This window comes from Rutidosis leptorrhynchoides, chromosome 4 (assembly GCF_046630445.1).
Source record: "Rutidosis leptorrhynchoides isolate AG116_Rl617_1_P2 chromosome 4, CSIRO_AGI_Rlap_v1, whole genome shotgun sequence".
Classification (NCBI taxonomy): Eukaryota; Viridiplantae; Streptophyta; class Magnoliopsida; order Asterales; family Asteraceae; genus Rutidosis; species Rutidosis leptorrhynchoides.
Genome location: NC_092336.1, coordinates 498,192,860 through 498,209,327, shown reverse-complemented (window position 1 = coordinate 498,209,327; position 16,468 = coordinate 498,192,860). Strand labels below are relative to the sequence as shown.

Genomic DNA, 16,468 nt, shown 5'->3' with positions numbered 1-16,468 from the left:
GAAGTTTGAAAGAGCATCTCTAACAGAATCGTCTCACAGTTTTTGTTAATTAACCGCTCTCCCGCCCAACACTTCGTATACGGACCTATATCTTCTTCAATATATAAACATAAACATTTACATTCACGCTATCTCCATTCATTAATTTCATCCAGTTAGCTAATTTCTCTCTCTAGACCTAGCTACCGATTACAGAAATTGAAATGAGTTTGAGCAGTCAAATCGATGCTTCATTCTCGAGCGATGACTTGCAATTTCAGATGGACGACGATAATAATCACGTGATCATTGAACCGTCATCAATTGCTGAAAACGAAGGTGAATCGGAGAACGATACGACTGATGTGATTTGGCGAAATATCGAGAACAACTCCGATCGTCGAGGAGTATTGAAGAGAGCTACTGCTACTGCTACATTTCGGAAATACGCAACTGAAGGAGGTGAAGAACGAGAAGTTGTTGATGTTGTTCTTCCGAAGATTAAGACTACTACTGTTGCTGAGCATCATGATTCATCAGCGCCGTCATCTAATAAGCAATCTACTGCATCAGATCATTCAGGAGGACGTGCTTCTTTTGCTGACAAATCGATTTTGAAGCCATCGCCTAGTGTAGGTACCTGTCTCAGTCAATTTCTCACTGATCAAGCAGGAAATGGAATAGAGATCGGTAATTGTTCATCTGCTGGTATGATGGATGAAGCATGGGAACGTTTGACTAGCTCCTACGTTTATTACCACAATAAGCCAGTCGGAACCCTAGCTGCTGATGATCCTAGTACAGAGGCTTTAAACTACAATCAGGCACCTACATTCATTCATTCATTCATTCATTCATTCATTCATTCATTCATTCATTCATTCATCAATTTATTATGGCGTATCATTTAATTGATTTAATTTATTGATTTATGTGTCTATCTGTTTAGTAACTCGATCAGTGCATATTATTTAGCCTCATACATCTATTTGTATATAATAATTTTAGTATTTTATACAGCCAGAACATGAATATTGCTCAAGCATGTGTGAGATGTTTACCAAAACTGTATATCTCTAGAGGACTTCATTTGTTATAAGTGTGCATACGTGATTATTTTGCTCGTTTAATCAATTATTTTTCGGTCGGAGCATATGTGTGCGTGTGTTGGAAATTTAGTGTAATTTTGGGTTTTAATCTACACTTGTAAATGGGTTTGGAGGTACGGAGTGTACACCCATTAAGTGATAGATTACCCGGACCCAAAAGTGGTTTTCCATTATTTACTATCATGACTTGGTCTACCTGAAATTTGACTAAGTGTTTTCAGTACTAAGTTTTCTTAGTAAGCTGAAATTTGGCTAAGTGTTTTGTGCTGGTTGTTCTGCATTGCTGGTCCTTGTGCTGGTTGTTCTGCATTGCTGGTCCTTGTGCTGGTTGTTCTGCATTGCTGGTCCCTGTGCTGGTTGTTCTGCGCAGCTGGTCCCTGTGCTGGTTGTTTTACGCAGCTGGTCCCTGTGCTGGTTGTTCTGCGCAGCTGGTCCCTGTGCTGGTTGTTCTGCGCAGCTGGTCCTGTTTGCTGGTTCCTCTGCGCTGCTGGTCCTGTATGCTGACTTTTGCGCTGCTGGTCCTGTATGCTGACTTTTGCGCTGCTGGTCCTGTTTGCTGATTTTTGCGCTGCTGGTCCTTTTGCAGTGCTGGTTCTTAAGAGACAGCAGTAAGAAAACACTTAACACAATTTTGAGTGATTACGGAAGAATTATTCTTGCACCCACTTTTGCTTTAGTGGTTGGAGGAATAATACTTGTTTATTATAAAGTGATCACTCATGCTTTGATAGTTGTAAAATATAATATTTGTTTATTGTAAAAGTAACAACTTTTACTTTAATGATGGAAGTGATAATATTTGTTTATAGAAATATTCTTCCTGTAACCACTTTTGAATATTATAGAAGATACTTTTATTAATCAATCGGCCAATTGATTTTATAAAAGACTCTTTCATGATTAAGGGTGTATATAAATATATTAACCAATATGCATGAGATAAATACACAAGTTACGAACACCAAAATATTCTTCTGCAAAAGGAATTCTTGTTTCTGCCAAAACAAGAATTTAATCTCTGTCTTATCCCAAAGTGATATTCGTGTAACCCAGGCTATAAGGGTCGAATAATTACTTTCGGAAAGTGATACCACGATTCAGTGATTTATCCGGCTATCGATTATTTTACCCTACACGAAAGAATTTAATAAAACCTCCAACAATCGAAAGTAATTATTTGTTATAATCGATGGCGGCTACGATGAAACACATGACGGCGAATTTCTCCAAACTTGATAAGTTTGAGGGAATTGATTTTAGGAGATGGCAAAAGAAGATGCACTTCTTTCTGAGCAGCATGAGTGTGGTGTACGTACTCAGCACACCAATTCCTGAAGATCATGGTGATGATGCCACTATTGAACAAATTCGGAAAAGGTGCAAGTGGGAGAACGATGACTACATCGCTAGAGGTTTAATCCTCAATGGTATGGCTGATTCCCTTTTTGATATTTACCTAAATGTTGAATCTTCTAAAGAACTATGGGACTGTTTAGAAACCAAGTATATGTCTGAGGATGCTTCTAGTAAAAAGTTCCTTGTGAGTAATTTTAATAATTACAAGATGGTCGATTCTAGACCGGTCTTGGAACAATACAATGAGCTCATTCGTATACTTGGTCAATTCACACAACATAAGATGAACATGGATGAGTCTATTCAAGTCTCAAGCATAATTGATAAACTACCTCCATCTTGGAAAGAATTTAAACATTCTTTGAAACATAAGAAGGAGGAGTTAACTCTTGTTGAGTTGGGTAGTCATCTGCGTATTGAGGAATCCCTCAGGTTGCAGGATAATGACAAGCCAAAGAGCAACGAAGTTGCTGGTACGTCTGTTGTCAATATGGTGGAACATAAAAAGTTCACTAGTAATAATGACAAAAAGGGCAAACGTAAACATCAAGGTTATAACAAGGCTAATCCGAACAAGAAGTCTAAATTGACTTGTTGGAAGTGTGGTAAAACTGGACACATGAAAAAGGATTGCAAGGTTATTTTTGGTAATAATAATGCCAAAGGATCTAGCACAAGCGGTTCGGGAAATGGTTTAAACAACCACAACTCGAAAGGTCAGAATATATTTAATAATTCAAATGAGAATTATTATGTTTCATATATATCTGAGGCTTATTTTGTGCAGGATGATGATGTCGCGTGGTGGGTTGACTCGGGAGCCACCACCCATGTATGCAAGGATAGATTTTGGTTCAAGACTTACGAGTCCGTGACTGATGGATCAATTCTTCATATGGGAAATGAGTCAACAGCCTCTGTTCATGGACGTGGAAGTGTGGATTTGTGTTTTAGTTCTGGAAAAACTATTTGTTTGTTTGATGTTTTGCATGTACCACAAATAAGAAAAAATTTGGTTTCCAGTAGTGTGTTAAATTGTTGTGGTTATAAACAAGTGATTGAATCTGATAAGTTTGTTTTGTCAAAACATGGTATGTTTGTTGGTTTTGGTTATTTATGCAATAGAATGTTTAGACTTAACATTAATCACTTGAATGTTAATTTTGCTTTTATATCTACTTCTAGCATAAATAATTCTACACTTTGGCATGCTAGACTAGGACATGTACACTTTAAAAGAATGCAAGATATGTCTAAAGATGGATTAATACCGGCCTTTGACATGAACAATGAAAAGTGTAAAACGTGTATGTTAACAAAGATCACTAAGAAACCATTTCAAAATGTACATCGTGATACTGAAATTTTGGAATTAATACATAGTGATTTATGTGATTTGCATGCTACTCCTACTTTAGGGAACAAGAAATATTTTGTGACTTTTATTGATGATGCTTCTAGATTTTGCTATGTTTATTTGTTACATACTAAGGATGAAGCATTAGATAAATTTAAAATATTTAAAACTGAAGTAGAATTACAACAAAAGGCTTTGATTAAAAGACTTAGAACGGATAGGGGAGGTGAATACATTGACCAATCGTATTTCCAATCCGTTGGTATTATCCATGAGACCACAGCTCCTTATACTCCACAACAAAATGGTATATCTGAAAGGAAGAATAGGGTCCTTAAGGAAATGGTTAATTCCATGTTATCCTATTCGGGTTTAAGTGAAGGATTTTGGGGGGAAGCTATGTTAACAGCTTGTTATTTGCTTAATAGAGTTCCTAACAAAAGAAACAAGATTACACCTTATGAACTTTGGAATAAAAGGAAACCTAACTTGAATTATCTTCGGGTATGGGGCTGTAGGGCGGTTGTAAGACTACCTGATCCCAAGAAGAAAAGTTTAGGTGAAAGAGGTATAGATAGCATATTTGTTGGATATGTTGAACATTCCAAGGCATATAGGTTCTATGTAATAGAGCCTAATGAGTTTGTCTCAATCAATTCTGTGATTGATTCAAGGGATGCAATCTTTGATGAAAATCAATTTTCATCTATACCTAGACCAAAGGATATGATTCCAAGTAACAATGGAATCAATAAGGATTGTAATGATGAAGTCTCTGAAAAGGCTGTTGATCAGTCACTTGAGCTTCGGAAAAGCAAAAGAAAAAGGAAACCTAAATCATTTGGACCAGATTTTCAACTATACTTAGTTGAAGGTTCTAGGGATGATGTGTCTACCCAATATTCGTATTGTTTCAATGTTGATGATGATCCTAAAACATATGATGAAGCAATGAGGTCTCAGGATGTTGCATTCTGGAAAGAGGCAATTAATGATGAGATGGATTCTATCATGGGCAATAACACTTGGGTGTTAGCTGATCTACCTCCTGGTTGCAAACCTTTGGGTTGCAAATGGATCTTCAAAAAGAAGATGAAGGTGGATGGAACTATTGAAAAATTCAAGGCAAGGTTAGTCATTCAAGGCTTTAGACAAAAGTCTGGAATTGACTATTTTGATACTTATGCTCCCGTGGCACGTATCACTACCATTAGACTGCTGATTGCTTTGGCTACGATTCACAATCTAGTTATTCACCAGATGGATGTGAAGACAGCATTCTTGAATGGTGAATTGGATGAGGAGGTTTATATGAACCAACCTCAGGGCTTTGTCATGCCAGGAAATGAAGGCAAGGTGTGCAAACTTGTGAAATCCTTATATGGTTTGAAACAAGCACCTAAGCAATGGCATCAAAAGTTTGATGAAGTGATTTTATCTAGTGGTTTTAAATTAAACCAAGCAGATAAATGTGTATATAGTAAATTTGATGATTCTGGTAAAGGAGTTATAATTTGTCTATATGTTGATGACATGTTAATCTTTGGGACTGACCAAAGTCAGGTTGATTTAACAAAAGAATTTTTGTCATCAAAATTCTCCATGAAAGATATGGGGGAGGCTGACGTTATCCTTGGCATTAGGATCAAACGTGAAAGCAAAGGAATTTCGATTTGTCAATCTCATTATATTGAGAAGGTGTTGAAAAAGTTCAATTGCTTTGAATGTAATCCTGTGAGTACCCCTGTTGATCCAAGTGAGAAGCTTATACCTAATCAAGGTGAAGCTGTATCACAACTTGAGTATTCTCAGGTGATTGGCTGTTTGATGTACGCCATGACTTGTACAAGGCCGGATATTGCTTTTGCTGTGGGAAAACTGAGTAGATATACTAGTAATCCTAGTACTCATCACTGGCAAGCAATTAGGCGGGTACTGAAGTACTTGAAGAAAACTATGGACTATAGTTTATCTTATAATGGGTTTCCTTCGGTAATAGAAGGATATTCTGATGCGAGTTGGATAACCAATATTGAAGATCATTCTTCAACAAGTGGTTGGGTGTTCTTGCTTGGGGGAGGTGCTATTTCATGGGCTTCTAAGAAGCAGACATGTATTACCAACTCAACGATGGAATCTGAGTTTGTTGCTTTAGCTGCTGCTGGTAAAGAAGCAGAATGGCTTAGAAACTTGATCCATGAGATACCATTATGGCCTAAACCTATAGCACCCATGTCTATCCATTGTGATAGTGCTGCGACATTGGCAAAGGCTTATAGCCAGATGTACAATGGAAAGTCTAGACACTTAGGTGTCAGACATAGCATGATTCGTGAGCTCATCATGAATGGGGTAATTTCTATAGTGTTCGTGAGGTCACAACAGAATTTAGCTGATCACTTGACGAAGGGATTGGCAAGAGACTTGGTGAACAAGTCTGCTGTGGGGATGGGTTTAAAGTCCACATAAATTTCTAATTATAAGATACCCAATTCCCTTCTGATGAAAATTAGAAGTTGAATTCAATGTGGAAGGCTTATACTTAGAAATTTGGAGTACAAAATTTTGTATCATCCCAAGGTAAGGTATGTACTCGGACCTGTTGAAGGTGAGGATGAAGTTTAGCTTCTTAATGGTTTATTTGAAAAAGTGCAATAGCAGGTGCATGACTGAAATGAACTACCTATGTGAATGTGAAGTTTTGCCGCTTCAACAAAGCTTGGACTTTTGCTTTAGATACATTCATGAATGGATATGGACACATGGCTTGTAAAGTGTCAGGATAGCTTTAGAGTATTTGAAAACTTATGTGTATGTTATTTTCAGTTATTCAAATGGGTTGAAGGGTTCAATTCTTAGAACACCCCGATTCTCGAATATTTGGAATGTGTAATGTACTAAGGTGAAAATTCAATCTTCAAGATATTTTCATTTATGCATGAGTTTTGTTTTAATTTGTTTAATTCTCATGAAACGAATTGCACTAAATTGGGGAGGATTGTTGGAAATTTAGTGTAATTTTGGGTTTTAATCTACACTTGTAAATGGGTTTGGAGGTACGGAGTGTACACCCATTAAGTGATAGATTACCCGGACCCAAAAGTGGTTTTCCATTATTTACTATCATGACTTGGTCTACCTGAAATTTGACTAAGTGTTTTCAGTACTAAGTTTTCTTAGTAAGCTGAAATTTGGCTAAGTGTTTTGTGCTGGTTGTTCTGCATTGCTGGTCCTTGTGCTGGTTGTTCTGCATTGCTGGTCCTTGTGCTGGTTGTTCTGCATTGCTGGTCCCTGTGCTGGTTGTTCTGCGCAGCTGGTCCCTGTGCTGGTTGTTTTACGCAGCTGGTCCCTGTGCTGGTTGTTCTGCGCAGCTGGTCCCTGTGCTGGTTGTTCTGCGCAGCTGGTCCTGTTTGCTGGTTCCTCTGCGCTGCTGGTCCTGTATGCTGACTTTTGCGCTGCTGGTCCTGTATGCTGACTTTTGCGCTGCTGGTCCTGTTTGCTGATTTTTGCGCTGCTGGTCCTTTTGCAGTGCTGGTTCTTAAGAGACAGCAGTAAGAAAACACTTAACACAATTTTGAGTGATTACGGAAGAATTATTCTTGCACCCACTTTTGCTTTAGTGGTTGGAGGAATAATACTTGTTTATTATAAAGTGATCACTCATGCTTTGATAGTTGTAAAATATAATATTTGTTTATTGTAAAAGTAACAACTTTTACTTTAATGATGGAAGTGATAATATTTGTTTATAGAAATATTCTTCCTGTAACCACTTTTGAATATTATAGAAGATACTTTTATTAATCAATCGGCCAATTGATTTTATAAAAGACTCTTTCATGATTAAGGGTGTATATAAATATATTAACCAATATGCATGAGATAAATACACAAGTTACGAACACCAAAATATTCTTCTGCAAAAGGAATTCTTGTTTCTGCCAAAACAAGAATTTAATCTCTGTCTTATCCCAAAGTGATATTCGTGTAACCCAGGCTATAAGGGTCGAATAATTACTTTCGGAAAGTGATACCACGATTCAGTGATTTATCCGGCTATCGATTATTTTACCCTACACGAAAGAATTTAATAAAACCTCCAACAGCGTGCGCGTGCAAGATCTTTGTATTTTTGTATATACATACACATTTTGATAGGTTGAATCGATGATGCTATGCGTGCGTCTATGTAAACTATTAAGCTAGCTTTTACCTATAATGCCGACTTAAATCTTAGCTGTCATTGCGTCATGCCTAGATATAGTATCAGTATGCTCTGTTTACAAAGTTGTACGTCTATACCAAAGCTTAATTTAGGTTGTTTGGCTGCTTGTTCTCGAATTGAAGGTTTAAGTAGTTTGCTTTTACAGTTGGCTAGCTTTTTTTATTATAGCTAGTTCTGTATATTTGTTTGGGCAGGAATTGTCCCTAGCCTCTTTCTTTGAAAAATAATAAAGCTGAACCAAAAGAATGCAAATGTACTACAGGTACCTCAATTATTTAGGTTAGCTAATAATAGGATGCGTCTTGCTTGATAGAGTATTTTAATCAGCTAATAGTCTACTGATTTTGCTTCTCGCACGAGTATGATACTCACTCATATTCTTGCAAAGGACAGAAAATTAGTCAAACTTTTACCAGCTTCCTGAACATTTCACGCAATATTATGTAGTTGAGTTGTTAGCCTGTTACCTACTTTCGGTGGAGCAAACCAAATTAATTTTTACAATAGATTTTGATTGTATAACACTGTCGCTTTTGAAATGCACGAACTGCAGTGATTGTTCTGCATTTTTTAATTATTAATATTTGTTTGCCCCCTTTATCGTTTTTAGCACAGCTGATGGGATATATAATTGTAAAATGGGTACATAAGTACACTTGATATCACTATATGGACAACTTGTACCCTTTGGATGCTACTTGTTTAGTGTTTCAACTTTAAATCATGCATGTCTGTCCCAGGTGTTTGTCAGAGACTTCGTGCCTACTGCCTTAGCCTCCCTAATGAGAGTTCCACCGAAGCCAGATATTGTGAAAAACTTCTTACTGCAGACTCTTCGTCTCCAAGGCTATAAAAAGACTATTGATAATTTTACTCTTGGACAAGGTGTCATGCCTGCCAGCTTCAAGGTCATGAAACACTCGGTCAAGGAAAAGGATGTATTGATGGCTGACTTTGGTGGCAGTGCAATTGGAAGAGTTGCACCAGTTGATTCAGGTTTCTGGTGGATCATACTGTTGAAGTCATACACCAAGTCTACAGGAGATCATACTTTGTCAGAGAGGCCTGAGGTGCAGAAAGGAATGAAGTTGATACTCAACCTTTGCCTATCTGATGGTTTTGACACTTTCCCAACACTACTGTGTGCTGATGGGTGCAGCATGATTGACAGGAGGATGGTAGGTTTTTATTTCATTTTCTTGTTAAGTTGCATATATAGTGGCTGCCCAACCAACTTCTTGTATAGTCAAATGATGAATTTTATTTCAAAACAACTTAGCTGAGCAATCTGGTTTATTAAAGTGATTAAAGCTGATAATTTTAGCTGTAATTTGTATTTGTGACAGGGAATATATGGGTATCCGATTGAGATCCAGGCTCTGTTCTTTTTTGCACTGAGGTGTGCAAAACACATGCTTAAAGAGGATACTGAAACTAATAAGCTGATTGAGAGAATTGAAAAAAGGATTACAGCTCTAAGCTACCACATCCGAAACTACTATTGGCTAGATTTCACCCAGTTGAACAACATCTATCGTTACAAAACAGAGGAGTATTCCCACACAGCTGTAAACAAGTTCAATGTCATTCCTGAGTCTATTCCAGAATGGGTGTTTGATTTCATGCCCTTGAAGGGAGGGTACTTCATTGGAAATGTGAGCCCAGCTCGCATGGATTTCAGGTGGTTCTTAATTGGCAACTGCATTGCCATATTGACTTCCTTGGCCACTGTGCCACAAGCAACAGCCATTATGGACTTGATTGAGGAGCGATGGGAAGATCTTATTGGCGAGATGCCTTTAAAGATTGCTTACCCAGCTTTGGAGGGATATGAGTGGAAGATTGTCACTGGATGTGATCCTAAGAACACACGTTGGAGTTATCACAATGGTGGCTCTTGGCCAGGTAACTCCTAATCTAGTTAACTTTAACTTCGATATTCACTCAATAACACGCTTCAAATTTATTATTTCTAGATAATTTACTTCAACCATCAGGCTGTTAGAAAAGTTTTGTAAGCATTTAGAAGCATGAGTTGCAGCTGTTGGAACCTGAAGTCGTACCTAAGTAACCCTAAACTGACAATTTGACCCATATACATGCTAGCTGGTTAATCCTAGACTGACTGCTTTTCCATGTTATGACAAATAGAATACGAAAATGTTGTGTCAATTGCCAGCAGTTACTTGTATAGACATAGTATATTTGCCATTACATGATGTTATAGCTGACATATAATTACATTTCAGACTGATTTTTAGTCTAGAAAGTTCATTTAGCAAGGTCCTGTGATAACTGACCTTTAAGGAGAAACTATTGGTTCTATTTTTTGTTTCAGTTATAGTACGGAGTAGTATATAAGTTGATGAGGATAAACGGGAAAAATGTAATTTTGGCCTTTTGGTTTTGCAGTTCTTTTATGGCTGCTAACAGCAGCTTGCATCAAGGCAGGAAGGCCTCAAATTGCTAAGAGAGCTATAGAACTGGCGGAGCAGCGGCTTTCAAAAGATGGATGGCCAGAGTACTATGATGGTAAGAAGGGACGTTATATTGGGAAGCAAGCAAGAAAGTATCAGACATGGTCCATCTCTGGTTACCTGGTTGCAAAGCTCATGATAGAGAACCCGTCTAACATCACCATGATTTCTCTAGACGAAGATAAGAAGATTGAAAAGACGAAGCTTAAACGGGCAGCGTCTATATAAACTTCTTGGTCACTAGTTTGAAAGGAAGGAGACTGAAGAACCTTGAAATTACGCTTTACTTTTTGACCATCCATAGATACATATAAACTTACATATGCTGGTGCGTGGTCATCATTTTGTGGGTGAACCATTTACTACGTGTCTGGTTTAAATTTCCAACATCATTTGTAACCAGTACACTAATACCTACAATAATCGATTGATTTTCTATCTGTTTAATCAAAGCACATGGATAACACAACTTTCTTATTTTGGTTCATGCCTGTAAATAAGATACATGACAAGGTTTTCTTCTTTTTGGCAAGTATCTGTTTGGGCACTTCTTCCATCAACCTAACTTGCCAAAAAGGAGGTCTATTAGCTTGCTTTCTCACACTTTATCTTGGTTGTCGATGTATCGGTTAAGAGGTGTTTGTGATCCCTTTTTCTAATCACTTTTGTGCATAAAATTAAGTAGGTGTCAACCTTCCTAATTTTTAATTAGTGTTGATCACTAGTTCTGAAATAACTTGTTTTCAAAAGGGTGCTTAAATATGTATATACTGTTATAAGAAATAACTTGTGACCAAACTTTATAATCAAAACGGATGTAAAACTGTAAAACTATTATATGTATATGGTGGAAAATGTACAAGTCTTGTAAGTTCAAATTTCATAGACCCTTTTCTTGTCAAGGGCTAAATCTACCCATTTTGATAAGGATGAAATTAGTAGTAGTCACCCTGTATTGTAATGTTTTATGTTTTTTGTATTCTGTGATATCAATTTACTTGACATGTTATTGGTTTGTCGTTGAAATATGTTAAAATTATTCAATCGTTAGCCTGATGTTCTTCCCTTCTTTCTCTTATTGTGTGATCAGGTTGTTTGTAGGTTGGTCCATGTTGGTTGCTATTGGGCTTGTGATCTTGCTCGTGGGCCTGTTGTTGGTTCAAGAGCATTGGGCTGTTTCTTTTGTTATTGGGCCTCCTGTGTGCTGTACAGCTCATCCCCTCTTATCCGCTGCATTATTCCCTTTTTTGGCTGATTTGCAACCTACAGCTGGAAAGATACAAAGATGCATACAGCATGATTTCTCTTTTTCTCTTTATGGTTGTCTATTTATCATGGGTGCTACCTATCGTGTGTAATAATTATGATCATCATCATTCATTTTTTAATCTATTATTTTCTCTTTCAATTGTAATTGATCTCTGATTGAGAGACTCTCTCTTGTGTCACTGTGATAATAATAATCTTGGCAAGTGCCAAGTTCTTCAACTTTAATCGTTAATTGGAAGAATATGTGGGTTTGATTCATTAATTTTTACATGGTATCAGAGCCGATGGGGCTTTGATTTCCTTGTTCTGTTCGTTTGGTTGAAGCTATGGTTTTTTGGTTCTGATTTGGTTTTTTTTTTCTGCTCGTGATTCATCTGCCTTAATCAGACGTGTTTCTCCTTGTTGAAGAAGACTCATAATCCGCTGCATAATTTTCTTCTTCACTCGTGGTTCTTCTTCAAAGGGGAGTCTTTCCTTTTTTTTTTCTTCTTTTCTTTTTTTGTTTTTTTTTTCTGCCTTATTTATTCTGTGTTTTACTTCTATCGGTCCATCTATATGAAAGGACCCGTTCATATACATTATAAACGATTCACAATAGTTGATTACATCGCGAGGTATTTGACCTCTATATGATACGTTTTACAAATATTGCATTCGTTTTTAAAAGACAAACTTTCTTTACATCAAAAATTGACGGCATGCATACCACATAACTTATCTCAGTAGCATATGTATCAAATTCGTGATTTATCATAAACTATTTAACGACGAAACTAAGCATACAAACATGCATAATCATATATACTCGAGCACTAGTCAGGGATACACTATTAATATATAAAAGATAAGATATGAATGCTCACGTATCAATATTGTGATTCAATATTGCAAGAAAGTACGTAGACGCAACAAAAATGATAAACGTTAGGTTGACCTCACGAGCAATACCCTCGATCAATACCCATAACCTTCATAGCTATAACCCATAATTTCCTTAGCTATATCCCATTTGAAAACTTATTTTGAAATCGTCTGAATATAACTCCGTCGTAGTATTTTATGTATACTAATAATATCTTGAAATAGTACTAAGTAAATATATATATATGCAATTCGATTGAGAGAGTTTAGAGAAATATATTTTCAAGTTTCTATGAAATAATGAAACCTATTGAATTCTATTTATAATAGATTTTTGAATTATTAAAGTGAATTATTAAAGTATGAATTATTAAAGTGAATTATTAAAGTATGAATTATTAAAGTGAATTATTAAAGTATGAATTATTAAAGTGAATTATTAAAGTATGAATTATTAAAGTGAATTATTAAAGTATGAATTATTAAAGTTAAAGTAAAGTAAAAGTAAAGTAAAGGTAAAGTTAAAGTATAGTAAAAGTATAAAACTATGTACGTATAATACGCGTATAAAAATATATAATATTAATTTAAATCGTTATATATATTTAATAAAATAAAATATAAATATCGTTATCTTTATCATACTGGTTAAGTAATGAGTTGTCAAAAAGAATAGATTTCTTAAATCACAGTGGACCTCATAACATAGGCCCGTAATCATATCATAATGTATCTGATAATTCAATCATTTGATATTATCTCTTAATTCTGTCGATAAATATATCGAAACAAATATGTTCATGTAACGTATCATACATCTAATACTTTGTTAATGTTTTTAGTTAATATTATATATTATATATACATATCTATATACACATAATTGTTCGTGAATCGTCGAACACGGTCAAAGGGTAATTGATTACATGAATGTAGTTCCAAACTTTTTAAGATTCAACATTACAAATTCTGCTTATCGTGTCGGAAACATATAAAGGTTAAGTTTAAATTTGGTCGGAAATTTCCGGGTCGTCACAGTACCTACCCGTTAAAGAAATTTCGTCCCGAAATTTGATCGAGGTCGTCATGGCTAACTATAAAAATGTTTTCATGATGAATATGAGTTGATAAATAGAGTTTTATCATCATTGAGTAATATAGATAAAATAATTTGATTACGCGAAGAGTATAAGTGAAGCTATCGCAAGAGAGTGAAATGAGTAAACGTATATTCGTTTTAACCGATGACGTAGTTATGATTGATTTTCGGAATTCATGGGATTTAAAGAAAATCTTTGCAATAAGATTTGGTTCTTCGGCGATTAAGGAAATCAGGATCTTCTTTGATTAAATGCGATAATCTGTCTCGATTTCTCTGTCTGATATTTTACTATAATTCCACCCCCTTCGTTTCTTTATTTCCACATCTCACACCTTCTAGTCTTTCTCCCCAATTCATACTTTAAAGCATTCGTTAATATGCTTCATCCAGTATTGATTCTTGATATACTCTTAACTTTCATATATGTCATTCTTCCTTTTTCATCTACCACCGGAGGAAGTTATTTTCTTCTACCATTACCTTGGGGTTATTGTGTTTTTCATTCTCCCGTGTCTTTATATTGCTATACGCATTGATATACACGGTTTGTAATTTCGAGGTTGTTATCGGGCTTTATATTCTCCATTATATTTCAGAGCTTCATACTTTCGTTTTCTCTTTCCGACCTTAAGTCAAACGGATAATGGTCCAGAATTCGTAGATATGAATTTTTGGATGAACATAGTTAATGTTCCAAGAAGAAAATCGTAATGGCACGATCTTGATTTGGCAAATTACCAGAATATCCGAAAATATAGAGCTATCAAGATGATATGTTCTTAATATGTTTGGAAATTGGGTAGAATGTAAGAGTCGTGTAAACAGTACATGATGACAGTATGTTCTGTGAATCATCACGTTCCATTAGAAACTCAGCATGACTTACTGTAATATAATCACGTTGATCAAGTGTCATTATATTATACTAACTCATGCTTCAGTTCCCAACACTACTTCAAAAACATTCCTATTTTAAATTCAAATTTTATTTTTTTTTAGAATTTAGAAACTAACACAGTTTTTTTTTATGTTGTAACGCAGATATTGCGAAGAGATAAAAGATTTCAGATAAGAATAGTTGTGAAAATATCTTCAGGAATATCGAAGATATTATAATAAAAGATACGATAATATGGATGATGAAGAAGATTTGTCTGTGAAGGTTTAGAATAAGAAGTAAGTTGTTTGCTAACGATTTCAGTAGACACTGAATCATTTGGATCCTTTGAAGGCAGGTTTAGTCTTTGTGATTTGTCCACAGCCTCCTTCATGGTATGCTCAATCCGTTTTCCAGTTTCAAACCTTCTCTTTTTCTCAGCTTTACCACCATACTATTCTTTATCATCAAACTTTTGACTGTTAAAGTCATTTACAGTTTTTGCTGCTTCATCAGCATTTTTCCAATTTCGGAGAACTAGTTCATGGTTTGGGATGTTTTTCAGAAAATTCACATTCGAAGTATGTAAGTCTAGGAGATAGACGTTATATGTATAACTTTTGATGTAAAATTGTCGCGAAATTCAAATTACTGATTGCTAATTCCCAGTAGTTGGTGTGACAATTATTGTTACAGGATGTAGGTGAGTACATGATGGGGTTTTAATGAATAAGTATAGTGGCTTTTCGGAGAGGTTTAAGTCGAAGGTTAATGAAGTTGTTGATAAGTTTACTGCTAATGTGGCTAGATATGAAAGGTTCCCCGGTAACAATGATGAAGGGGTAATTGTTATAATAAGGTTTATTCGTATAAACAAATGAAGGTGATTTGCTGGAGCTGTGACAAAACTGTCTATTTTGGAAAGAGATTGAAAAATTATATTTGGTAATAAATATCAAAGGATCTGACATGGATACGTGTTAAACTATAACTTTGATTTCGAGAGCTTTTCAGATGCATGACAGTGGGTAATATGTGGTTGGATCATCATCTCGCATGTCTTTAGGAATTTCGAAGTGTTTGAACACATATTGTAATTGTTAATATACATATGATGTTCTAAGATTTTGAATGATACAAATATTTTTGTGAGTTCCATGAATAGAAATGAGGTTCTAGGACAGTTTTGAAGTCAAAGTATAGTTTTGAAAGATGTAGGAATCTAAGAGTGACAATTTCGGTTATATCTTGAATCGAATTCTGAGATTTTAAAATCAGAATATGTAATTAGATTTTGAATGAGTATGGTTGTTTTGATTTTTATAAAAGAATGTATATTGTTGTGAAAGTAGGGAATATAATGGATGATTTGCTGAATCAGATTCGAAGAATGTAACATATTAATTGTGAATTTATATATCTCTCGGGTATTACCTACCCGTTAAAAAAAATTCACAATTAATATTTTGTACAAAAGAATTTTATTACAGTCTTTATGGAAATATATATGTGTATATTTCTTCAGATGTAATATTGATTTAATGAGTTAATATTAAATTAAACTCATTTGATTTATGGTTAAGGCGAGGATAGATAATTTCTAAACTTTAGAAATTACATAATCGCCGTAGAATGTTTCCCCAATAAAGTTATGAATCAATACTTCATCGTTGTGGTATTCCTTGGTATCTACATGGCGTATGACGTCGATGCTCGTGGGACAGATTGTGAAGTTGAGGTTTGCGATGCGGTTGTTGTTGGTGGTGGTAATGGTATTGTTGATGGTCGTACTGGTTATGCTGTTGGTGCTGCTGCTGGTGTTTGTAACCTTTGCACCATATTCTCCAAAGCCACTA

At 35.5% G+C, this 16,468-nt stretch overlaps 1 protein-coding gene across 1 annotated transcript; it reads left to right on the top strand.

The window, feature by feature from the left end:
- Positions 1 to 203: 203 nt before the first annotated feature.
- Positions 204 to 10,731, top strand: LOC139842417 (probable alkaline/neutral invertase F). Its single transcript, XM_071832559.1, has 4 exons — positions 204 to 803; positions 8,767 to 9,204; positions 9,373 to 9,931; positions 10,439 to 10,731. The coding sequence occupies exons 1-4, from the start codon at positions 204 to 206 to the stop codon at positions 10,729 to 10,731; spliced, it is 1,890 nt and encodes a 629-aa protein (XP_071688660.1).
- Positions 10,732 to 16,468: the final 5,737 nt, after the last annotated feature.

Excerpts from the sequence above, each read along its gene's own strand:
- LOC139842417 (XM_071832559.1), top strand. The coding sequence starts at position 204 with ATGAGTTTGAGCAGTCAAATCGATGCTTCATTCTCGAGCGATGACTTG. Across the intron at positions 804-8,766 it reads AGGCTTTAAACTACAATCAG|GTGTTTGTCAGAGACTTCGT; the intron begins GCACCTACATTC and ends TGTCTGTCCCAG. Across the intron at positions 9,205-9,372 it reads GCATGATTGACAGGAGGATG|GGAATATATGGGTATCCGAT; the intron begins GTAGGTTTTTAT and ends TATTTGTGACAG.